The sequence below is a fragment of the Thalassophryne amazonica genome, chromosome 8 (genome assembly GCF_902500255.1).
Source record: "Thalassophryne amazonica chromosome 8, fThaAma1.1, whole genome shotgun sequence".
Classification (NCBI taxonomy): Eukaryota; Metazoa; Chordata; class Actinopteri; order Batrachoidiformes; family Batrachoididae; genus Thalassophryne; species Thalassophryne amazonica.
Genome location: NC_047110.1, coordinates 103333218 through 103345345, shown reverse-complemented (window position 1 = coordinate 103345345; position 12128 = coordinate 103333218). Strand labels below are relative to the sequence as shown.

General features: G+C 41.5%; 1 protein-coding gene across 1 annotated transcript in view; it reads left to right on the top strand.

Moving 5' to 3' along the window:
- Positions 1 to 1801: 1801 nt before the first annotated feature.
- Positions 1802 to 12128, top strand: part of LOC117515160 (neuronal acetylcholine receptor subunit alpha-7-like) — a 47311-nt gene continuing 36984 nt past the window's right edge. The window contains exons 1-3 of the mRNA XM_034175639.1: positions 1802 to 1835; positions 3664 to 3803; positions 6359 to 6403. Coding sequence (XP_034031530.1) covers positions 1802 to 1835; positions 3664 to 3803; positions 6359 to 6403 — 219 coding nt within the window. The remainder of the gene's footprint in view (positions 1836 to 3663; positions 3804 to 6358; positions 6404 to 12128) is intronic.

The window sequence follows — 12128 nt, the reverse complement described above, 5'->3', positions numbered from 1 at the left end:
CAAATCTTGCGACATCTGTGGCATTGTGCTGTGTGATAAAACTGCACCTTTCAGAGTGGCCTTTTATTGTGGGCAGTCTAAGGCACACCTGTGCACTAATCATGGTGTCTAATCAGCATCTTGATATGGCACACCTGTGAGGTGGGATGGATTATCTCAGCAAAGGAGAAGTGCTCACTATCACAGATTTAGACTGGTTTGTGAACAATATTTGAGGGAAATGGTGATATTGTGTATGTGGAAAAAGTTTTAGATCTTTGAGTTCATCTCATACAAAATGGGAGCAAAACCAAAAGTGTTGCGTTTATATTTTTGTTGAGTGTATTTCCTTATGCTTTGGAATGTGGGTGTGACTTTGCTGCACTTTGAACACTTTTGATGTAGTTCTTTCTTTTAAGCCTAATGTTCTTTCAGTCTTGAGATTTAGACGTCTTTCTTTTACAGATTTAATTTGGGATCCTATTGGATTGTCAGGAAGCAGATCAGACAGGAAAGGTAGCAGAGATGGAGTGAGACTGATGACAAAAGCTGCTTTACAGAGATAGTAGTCTTACTTAGCATTTCTCTGTGCCTCCTGCAGATGGCGCTGTGTGCCTGCAGACTGGTCTGTGAGCTCCAGCAAAACCAAAATTCATGCCTTCTGCAATCTGAAAATAAAATCAAAATTACAGCAATGTATATCTTAAAGATTTAACTTTCTGATTGTAACTTTTTAAAGTGTAATTATTTACTAAGAAATGAGTACAGGGATTAAATTGATACATTTAATGAGTTTCTGTGGTATTAATGTAACTTGAGTGTTCAGAGACATGAACATGTTAATTATAGTCCTGTGTCCAAGTGTCAGAAGATCACATGAAGCCCACATGTGCTTCTGAACAACATAACTGCAACAGTTTGGATCCAATTGGGACCAAACTTGGTGTAACGACTGACAATCAGCCAAAGACAAAGTGATTTGTTTTTTGGGGACGAAGGTTGAAAATCAGGCTTACAGACCAAGTTTAAAATTTCAGCAAAATGCTAATTTTACTTTATTGCTGTCAGCTTCACTCGGGTGCTCAGGATCACCACAGCAGGTATGGTGCAGTAGAGCTGTATTGGGATTTGGCACAAATTTCACAGCACCGCAGTTGTTTAGGATCACTCCTGGTGTTCCAATACAATCTTCCAGCCAAGTGCCAATCAAGACCTACTCGATTCCTTCACGTCTGACGGAATTGGGTTTGCACAGAGCGACATGTTCATAGACTTGTAAAGTTTGTCCAGCTGGTTTCTAAGGAGTTGCATTTGTAAGCCTCAAGGGCGGACGGACACATGGACAGGGTGACCCCTACAGACCCTCTGAGCCCTCACTCCTAATGGTTAATGCAGCTGAAGCTCCACATTACAGACATCTTGACTGATTCATTTCAACGTCATATGGTTTGTTAGAGGCAAAAAAATACAAAATAGTCAATGTCCAAATACTTTGGACCTGTGTGAGTGTAAGAGAATAACAAGCCCTCACTCTAGATATTCTAAAATTCTTTTCCGGGTTTATGTCGACTTGATTTTTTTATCTCTTGTTCCAGTTGTCAAACTGTCTCCTTTTGTTGGATGTTTCTGTGTTTCTGTCGGTTGAAGTGTCCCCGTCTCTCCCTATTGATCTTCGCTTCTCGTCCTCCTCCCTTGCTCGCTCTCTCTCTCTCTCTCTCTCTGTGTTGTTTCTTGTGGATTCAGAAGCTGTTCATTTTTCCGCTGCCTCTGAGACTTGCTGCTGCTGATGGACTCTTGTGGACCTTGGAGATGGATCTTGACCATGAACATCCTAATGCTTTGCTGCTTCATCCAAGGTAGGACCACCTCACACACCTGCACCTCCTTGTGTCACCCACTCGCTCCAGGTGCTCTCAATTCACATTCCTCAGTTAAGTAGCAAGAAGAACAAAAACAAGAAGGCACACTCCTGCACCACTGTTCCTCTGAAAATAAGACAAATAATCCAAAATCTAGCCAAATTGTCTTGACATTAAGCAAAAAAAAAAAAAAAATCTGCCAGTGGGGTAAGAAAAATTTACTTTGTTAGAATTCTCAAAACCAGCAAAATGTCTAGACACTGAAAAATGAAAATGTGCCTAAAAACTAGACAATTCTTATTTTAAGATTATCCTCGGTTTTAAAATAAGGAAAACAATCTTGGTCCTTTGCTTGGATGATTTGAAATCCATTGTCTTGTCACTGGTTAAATACAGCTTGATATGAGCTAGAAAAACTTATGAAGAAAAAAAAAAGGGATTAAAGTTATTTTCCCCAAATAAGACATTTTTTCTTACGTAAAAAATGCTTGACAAGATTATTTCTATTTAGACAAAAATTAAGTCAAATTTTCTTTAAATGAGTCTTTTTTTTTACTTTCTAAGATATCAGTTTTTGCAGTACGGGCATCCTGCAACGGGCGTCCTGTAACAGGCTTCCTGTAACGGGGGTCCTGTAATGGGCATCCTGTGACGGGGGTCCTGTAATGGGCATCCTGGTACGGGTGTCCTGCAACGGGCGTCCTGTGACGGGGGTCCTGGTACGGGCGTCCTGCAACGGGCGTCCTGCAATGTGTGTCCTGTAACAGGGGTCCTGTAATGTGCGTCCTGTAACAGGGGTCCTGCAACGTGCGTCCTGTAACGGGTGCCCTGCAACGTGGGTCCTGCAACAGGCATCCTGCAGCAGGCGCCCTGCACTGGGTGTCCTGCACAATGACATTTAGTTAATTGAGTTTTGGTTTGATCACTTTGGTAGATAAGAGAAACTAGAAAATATCACAGTATGTATTTTCTGTTGCGATACTATATTTGGAAATAAAAACAACCAGCTGTGTTGCTGATGGAACTCAAGCTGCCACGCTGAGATCTTAACAGTTATGCTTTCAAAATATAAAGATGGAAGGTTTATAATTCATGCAGAGGAAATGTTGATTCTTTTTCTTTGTGGCTGATTGGATAGAGAGAGACATGAAAAAGAGCGAGTTGCTAATATCAAAAAACAAACGCTGCAGGTGCTGTTGGATAATAAATGACAATAATAGTCTGTTCAGTAAAGTGGGAGGACCTTAGAGGCTATTGGTGTGACCCAATAATATTCAAATTCCTCTGAAATACAGTCATTTATGATGTCCAGTTCAAGTCATGCTCAAATTTGAACTTTGCTAAGATATCCTGACTTATGTCCTGTTCAAGTTTGGAGTAAGTCTGATCATTTTTCTTCAAGTTATTGTGGGGCTTTTGCACAGAGAGTGCATTTCTCTGTCCCCAAAATGTTGCTCACCAACTGATAAATTCAGTGTCTTTACATACAGCTGCATTCGTCAGGCTACAGAAGAACAGTGAAAGATGAGTCCTGACAGATTAAATCAAACTATTCAAGTTTCACTCCATGAACCATAAAAAAACCATGTGTCATGTCCCTTAAATAATGAAAAAGAGTCCCCTCAGCGTCCACGCAGAGGGATGAAGGAGCACAGGCCAAAAGGAGCTGCAGTCTCAGTGGACACCCCCTTTTTTCAAAGAAGTAACACTCCTTTTGTGTCTCAGTGATGGACGTGGTACAGCGTGCACTTCTATTTCTCAAGATTTTACAGATTTAAAAGATATACATCTCAACCTGGATCCCCCCCCGTTCTTGGACTTGCAGGCTCGCTGCAGGGTGTGTATCAGCGACGCCTCTACAAAGAACTGATGAAGAACTACAATCCTCTGGAGCGGCCGGTCGGCAACGACTCCCACAGCCTGACTGTCCAGTTCAGCTTCAGCCTGCTGCAGATCATGGACGTGGTGAGAGCACATGTAGACCTCGTGTCATGGCAAGGGTCAAACCTGCAGGGGAGAAGAAACAATGCACAAGATGAGAACTGTGATATCACATGGCGTCAGTCTGGGTCCTCACGGAGGTATGGTCTCAAATGAGAGACCTAGTACACATAAAACAGTCACTGTGAAAATAAATAAATAGAGCGCGGGTGGGATTGGACATCTAACTTTAAGAGGATGCATCACATCAGGTATGAACAGAGAGGCTGTGCACGAGGAAGTCTTAACTTTCATTTCATCATTCCCAAATCTCCGTGTGGAGTTGCATCATTTTCTTTGTCAGCATTCTGTATTCTGATCTTTTTAAATCTCTTTGTGCAGTCTCCTTATTGCAGATTTTACCTGTCTTGCCTCTTTAGTAATGAAAGGCCGATGCAAACGCTGCATGCTCCCCACAGCAGGATATCTGATGGAGTCTTCAACTGTGTATGATGTCATTCATGCCAATCAATCACAAATATTTTGATGATCAATATATGCTTTAGATCATCCATCTAGGCTTCTTTGTTGGTGAGATATAACAAAAAATAGGGGGGTTTCAAACCATGTTTTCCTTGATCTTGACCTTTGACCAAACTGCTTCAAAATCTAATCACTTCATGTAGTATTCTGACCAAGTTTCAAGGATGTTCATCCAGCTGTTTTTTTTGTTATCTTACACACACACACACACACACACACACACACACACACACACACACACACACACACACACACACACACACACACACACACACACACACACACACACACACACACACACACCAATGAACACAGTACCCTGCTATCGCCGCTTCACCAAAAGGCAGACGTCTGCTCAATTTTTCAAACATGTAATTGGTCTAAATGTGGATTCCTTGTGGGGTGTGAAGGCATCAACCATTTTCCCTTTTCACCCTTCACAGCATCATTATTATCATTATTCATGACTTGTATTCATGACTTATTAATATCAGATGACACAGATTCGCGGCTCAGAAACAGATTTTGCTCTCATGCAGATTTTCTGCAGCTTCGTCTCTAAGCTTTAGCAGAATTCTGCTACTTCACTCAGTGAAGTTTCCTCCAAACTGAATTTAACACTTAACTTCTCATCTCAAATGTGGATGCGTGTTAAAGCACCAAAGCACTGATTTGGTGGTCCAGATGTCCACAGTGTTGTGCACATGATTTTTTTTTATCTTGTAATGAACACTAGAGGGGCACTCAACAGCGTGCATACTTTCACTCATTGCAAAGTTAAAAATGCATTAAAAAAGGAATGGGTTCATGTTGCAGAAAACCATTTAGATGCTGACACTAAATCATTTATAGCAACTTCAAAGTTCAATAAGACCTTAGGTTCATATAGTGTTCTATTTTCTTTTTTTGTGGAAAAGCAATGAAAGAGTGCCCAGAAATGCATAATACCAGCAGTGTCAGTGTTTTCATTAAAAAACAAAACAAACAAAACAAAATCTATCTTATAATGCTCAGTGCTAAAAAGTACTCACCCTCAGCAATAACATAGCCCCTGTCAAGATTTATTGTGATAGATTTTGAATGACAAATCTGTAGACAAAAATGGCAAAAAAATAGTGCTGCAGTGACATCACGGTGTCTTTCTGAAAAGTTCAAAGGTTTTAACTTAAAAGTGCTCAGCACAGCCACATATACGTAATGTGGAGCACTCTGGGTGCTGGTTCTTTAGGTGAGTTCTACCAAGCTTATTATGTGGACAAACACTGATCCAAGAGTTTTGTAGGTTCATTTCAACGAAAGTCACAGTTGTTGGGGTCAAGGTCAACTTTGATTTTAAACCAGACTAAGATCAAATTCAGCATATGTAGATGACTTCTGGAAGTGTCCCAAAAACATCAGCCTAACCTCAATCATTTGGGTGAAGATCAAGGTCATTGGGGTTAAAACTCAAATTACCACAAAGCAGTAAATTATGTTCTGAACAAGTTGCCCACATCCTTATTGATTACTATACTAAGCCAACCTAACTGCCTTACCAGCTTCATGTACATGGTTACTACTACCCCAATATCTGTGATTTGTGACATCTGCATCTTTTCGACATCTGAATTTTAACATTTTTGATTCAACGTTTACTCAAAGTTTGGTGAGAATGATTTTATTTGTAATCCTGTGAAACAAGGACCAGATATGGGTGGAGATGAAATCTCATCAGGAATTAAAGAGAAGAAAACATGACAAAAGCAGAAGACACGATAGGTCATGCTGATGAAATCAATTAAATATAGACCGTTACACACATGGACACTGAGGATCTCTGTCGATGTGATTAAGCAGCTGCTTAATCACATCGGCTGTCTAATGGCCTCACCACGCAGCGCTCCAGGAGGACGCATTAAAAGTCCAGACATGCATCAAACTGACACTCTTCATATTAGTGCTGCTCTCCGATAGCACACACGACATTTAACTTAAAGATACAAACTGTGGAAGCCATAAGAGCACTAAAGGTCATGAGGTCATAGGCAGTAATGTACTTATTTATTTACTGTTTTTAGGATGAGAAGAACCAAGTCCTGACCACCAACATATGGCTGCAGCTGGTGAGTTTGTCTAAATGTATGCTTTAGGAATTAACACAATCACAGACGGCACAGCAGCACAAAACGGTGCACAGTGAGTGTGAGTGGTCGGGTATAATCAACACACCTGTAATTTACACAACCAGCACCCACATTGTGTAAAGAGAGAGTAGAACTGCATTAATTTGTCTTGTGGGTGTGTTAGTCTTAAAAAAGAGGAGTGTTCATACATTCATTATTTGTATTATACATGTACAGGTGCTGGTCATATAATTAAAATATCACGAAAACGTTGATTTATTTCAGTAATTCCGTTCAAAAAGTGAAACTTGTGTATTATATTCATTCATTACACACAGACTGATATATTTCATGTGTTTATTTCTTTAAATTTTGATGATTATAACTGACAACTAATGAAATCCCAAATTAAGAATCTCAGAAAATTAGAATATTGTGAAAAGTTTCAATATTGAAGACACCTGGTGTCACACTCTAATCAGCTAATTAATTCAAAACACCTGCAAAGGTCTTTGACTGGTCTCTCAGTCTAGTTCTGTAAACTACACAATCATGGGACAGACTGCTGACGTCTTGCCTGGGCTAAAGACAAAAAGGACTGGACTGCTGCTGAATGCTCTAAAGTTATGTTCTCTGATGAAAGTAAATTTTGCATTTCCTTTGGAAATGAAGGTCCCAGAGTCTGGAGGAAGAGAGGAGAGGCACAGAATCCACGTTGCTTGAGGTCCAGTGTAAAGTTTCCACAGTCAGTGATGGTTTGGGGTGCCATGTCATCTGCTGGTGTTGGTCCACTGTGTTTTCTGAGGTCCAAGGTCAACGCGGCCATCTAGCAGGAAGTTGTAGAGCACTTCATGCTTCCTGCTGCTGACCAACTTTATGGAGATGCAGATTTCATTTTCCAACAGGACTTGGCACCTGCACACAGTGCCAAAGCTACCAGTACCTGGTTTAAGGACCATGGTATCGCTGTTCTTAATTGGCCAGCAAACTCGCCTGACCTTAACCCCATAAAAAAATCTATGGGGTATTGTGAAGAGGAAGATGTCACACGCCAGACGCAACAATGCAGAAGAGCTGAAGGTCACTATCAGAGCAACCTGGGCTCTCATAACACCTGAGCAGTGCCACAGACTGATCGACTCTGTCACGCCACATTGCTGCAGTAATTCTGACAAAAGGAGCCCCAACTACGTATCGAGTGCTGTACATGCTCATACTTTTCATGTTCGTACTTTTCAGTTGGCCAACATTTCTAGAAGTCGTTTTTTTTTTTTTTTTTTTGGTCTTAACATTCTAATTTTCTGAGATACTGAATTTGGGATTTTCATTAGTTGTCAGTTATAATCATCAAAATTAAAAGAAATAAACATTTGAAATATATCAGTCTGTGTAATGAATGAATATAATATACAAGTCTCACTTTATGAATGGCCACAATAAAAGTCCACTCTGAAATGTGCAGGTTTGCTTTATTTGGTTGGGGGGGGGGGGGGGGGGGGGGTCAGAAAACCAGTCACTATCTGGTGTGTCCACCATTTGCTTCATGCAGTGCAACATATCTCCTGGGCATAGAGTTGATCAACAGCCAGAGGCCATTGAATGTGAGTATTTGCCCACTCAAGTCAGTTCCAACAACGAACTGCAGTCAGGTCGAGACCCCAATGAGGACAACAACCATGCAGATGAGTTTCCCTGAGGCGGTTTCTGACCGTCTGTGCAGAAATTCTTTGGTTCTGCAAACTGACTGTTGCAGCAGCTGTTTGGGTGGCTGGTCTCAGACGATCTTGGAGGTGAACATTCTGGGTGTGGAGGTCCTGGGCTGGTGTGGTTACATGTGGTCTGCAGTTGTGAGGCCAGTTGGATGTACTGCCAAATTCTCTGAAATGTCTATGGAGACAGCTTACGGTAGAGAAATGAACAGTCAATTCACAGGCAACAGGTCTGGTGGACATTCCTGCAGTCAGCATTCCAATTGCACCCTCCCTCAAAACGTGTGACATCTGTGGCATTGTGCTGTGTGATAAAAGTGAACATTTCAGAGTGGCCTTTTATTGTGGCCAGCCTGAGGCACACCTGTGCAGTAATCATGCTGTCTAATCAGCATCTTGATATGCCACACCTGTGAGGTGGTATCGATTATCTTGGCAAACGAGTGCTCGCTAACACAGGTTTAGACAGATTTGTGAACAATGTTCAAGAGAAATAGGTTTTTTGTGTATATATAAAAAATGTTTTAGATCTTTGAGTTCAGCTCATGAAAAATGGGAGTAAAAACAAAAGTGTTGCATTTATATTATTGTTCAGTGTATGTATATTTGCATGTGTGTGTATCTATCTATCGATAGATATGAGTGTGTAAATGTGAGACTTTTTAAAAGATAGATAGATAGATAGATAGAAACTTTTAATGTCCCCGTGGGGAAATTTGTCTTGGACTTCTCAGAAATCATGACCCATACAGAGATACAGAACAAGACATAAACAGTTAATAACAATGAATAAAAAGTAAAAAGAATAAAAATAAATAAATAAATAGATAAAAAACATACAAATACTAAGACCTCCTACTGAACCTGATTGTTAGCGGTGTTTCTTATGATATTTGTTAAGGACTGTGATTGATATAGGAACAAAGGAGTTTCTATATCTATTCAGTCTGCACTTGGGGACTCTGAAACGCCTGCCCGAAAAATTTTGTTTTAATGACCTCTCATTTCAATGGTAGATCTGCGGAGGTGTTGTCCCCCCCAACCCCACTAACATCCAAGACTTTGGCTGTCAGATGGTTCTGAAAGGCTAATTCTTCTCCTCTGTGGTTTTCCACGGGGATACATAAGAGACATTAGCAGCTTCAGACAGTTAAAACACAGCATTTCTTACATCCTCCTCTACATCTCAGTGGCAGATCTAGAGGGGTTCCCCCCCAAGCCGCTGAACAAACACGTGATGAATTACAGGAAAGGCCTTGCATAACTGAAGGCTGATTGATGAATGCTACAGCATCCAGAATTAGAAAAATTCACGTGTTTAAAATAAAAATTTCTGTATTTAAAAACTATGATGAGAGTCAATATTTTACTTCCCACATTGAATTACAATGCAAGAAAAGACTAGTAGGAGCATGCCTTTGGCACATCAAACCAAATCAAACACTTCCACCTGAAGCTAGATCCACACCTGTATGGCCCACCTGCATTACCGTCATCACCAACCAGGGGGGGTGTGGCCCACACTTTGGTACACAGTGAGGTACACGATACAATTCATTGTGGCAATCCTTTGGTGGCAAAGAAGACCATCTCCCAATCAATTCCCAAAAATGGAACAGGCCCAGCCCGCTTGCCTTGATCTAGAGACGCCTGTGCGTGGGTTTGTTTCACGTGGGAATGTCGTTGTACGCCGACAAACACAATGATTTTGACAGATCCTTAGCCTGGTCGGAAAATCCCAGATGATGGGGCTCTGAGGACGTGCTGCAGCCTTCAACCACCTTCAGAGTTGTTGGGTTGCAAGCCTTCATCTCCTCCATCTGATCCGCCATTCTGGACTAATTGTTTCACCAGAGTCCCCTCAGCTGTCTTGTATTTAGGGTTCCTGTTGAGCCTTCATGGTTACTGCAGCGCCCACAGGGCACACAAGGCCCCCGCCATGTTTTGCCCCAACAGGCAATCTGCTACTCAATCCTTTACCCAGGTGTCACAATGTGGATGAGAGGTTGGATTTTGACACCAAAAAGGTGCAGCCAAACAGTTCAATCCTTCCTGTTTCCAGGCACCCAGAAACTTCTGAGGAGTTTACCTGTTCTGCTAGCTGACCCAGATTTGTTTTCTGCTTCCACATCCTCCGCAGTTCTTCTCCTACACCGAAAGATTTTCCACCTTGTTCTCCATCGTGGCAGAGTGAGACGCTCTTCCTTTTTGCCTTTTGTCAGCTGTGAATGTCAGAGCTGCTGGAGAAATTCATTAGCACAGCTTCCTAAGCCTATTTCATGCAGCCGTCTCAACTTAATTAGGTTCCATATCAGGTCCTAAGCATGTGTGTAAAGTGATGCTCCGCTAATGTGTCCTATTCGGTATGTTTCGGGTGGAAAGGTTACTCCTTGGAGACTTGATGTTTTAAAGCCTCACAGGACCAGTGAGTCTTTCGGCTTCAGTTCTTGATTTGTGCCGTCGCTCATCTCGTTGTTTCTTCCTGGTGGAGGTAATAAATGTGAAAAAGAGGGAATAATTCTAGACAGGATCTCTGGGGTTTTAGTGTTGAAATTGTTGATTGAAGGATTGAGATTGTGGAGTTTGGTGGCTGAAATGAGTTTGGACAGCTGGACTCCCTCTTAAAGGCAGGATGAGGAGCTCAATCATTCCAAAGAAGTTCTGATTAGCCATAAGTGGTTCAGGTGCCTAATTAGGATGCCTGCGGAACTCCAAGGTATATGTACCTAGAACACATCTGGCCTGGGACTGTCTTAGGAGCCCCAAGGAGAAACTAGAGGGTGTGGTGGCACAAATTTGATCTAAACTACCTTTCTTATCCTGGTGCCACCATAAACCAACCCTAGATAAACAGTGGAGGATGTTGCTGTTGCACATGTTAATTTCACCCGGTTCTTATTGTAATACTGTCCCTTACAAAGTACAAAGACAAACTATTTCTCTATTTAAATTTATTCAAAGTCACAGTGAAAAACAGGCCTGGATTCTTCTCTCAGGAGATCCATCCGTTCAGAACCACAAACAAAAGACTAAAACAGTTTTTATAAAACACAACATGGGCGTGATGAAGGCGGACCCTATTTCACAAAATCCTTCCCTTATTGGTCCCCGTGGGCGTTAAAGGCAGGTCCAGCCCCCGCTCATAATCCACGCAATAACAGGACATATTATAATTAGGGCCCGAGTAGGCAACGTCCTACAAGGACCCTATTGTAATTGCGCTGTTTATTATTATTATTATTACTATTATTTATTATTATTATTATTATTGTTATTCTCACTCTTGAAATCGAAATTTCGACCTCTTCCCATGCTCAAAAACTCACCAAACTTTCCAAAGTCATCCGGCCGGATCCGAAATTCGATATTTTGGGGGCCTCGCACATGGTTGCAGAAAAATCGCGAAATAGCGCCCCCTAGAAATTTTCAAAAACCCCTCCGCATTGGGCTTTTTTCGTCGTAGCCTCACGAAATTCAGTACACATATTTACCATGCCAGGACGCACGAAAAAGTCTCTTACTGTCATGGTGAAATGTCGGCCATTTTGGTTTTAAGTTTCGATTTTGAGCAAATTTTTGCCATTTTTGGCCTTTTCCACTACTTACATTTGAACGAACTCGTCCTAGGGATTTCATCCGATCGTCTTCAAATTTGGTCAAAATCATCACAACACAATGGTGATCAAAAGTTATCAAAAGATTCTAATTAAGTCAAAAGGCGTGGCTGCTAGGGGTCGTCAAACTTTGGCGAGCTTTTCGGAGCACGCCATTTCACTTCGAACGGCTGTCACACCCACATACTTCATCGTAGATCCTTCAAGCTTGCTGGACATGATGAGGGCTCTGCCCTGAACGTCTACATATCTTAAGTTCCCACCTGCGCCATAGCGCCCCCCTGTGGTGGTGGGAAAGGTCCTATTTTTACTTTAAGAGGTCCTGATGTCACATACTTAACACAATCAACTTCATTCCACTTCTAAAACATGCAGAAGAAATTGGTGAACGTAGGTGATGAA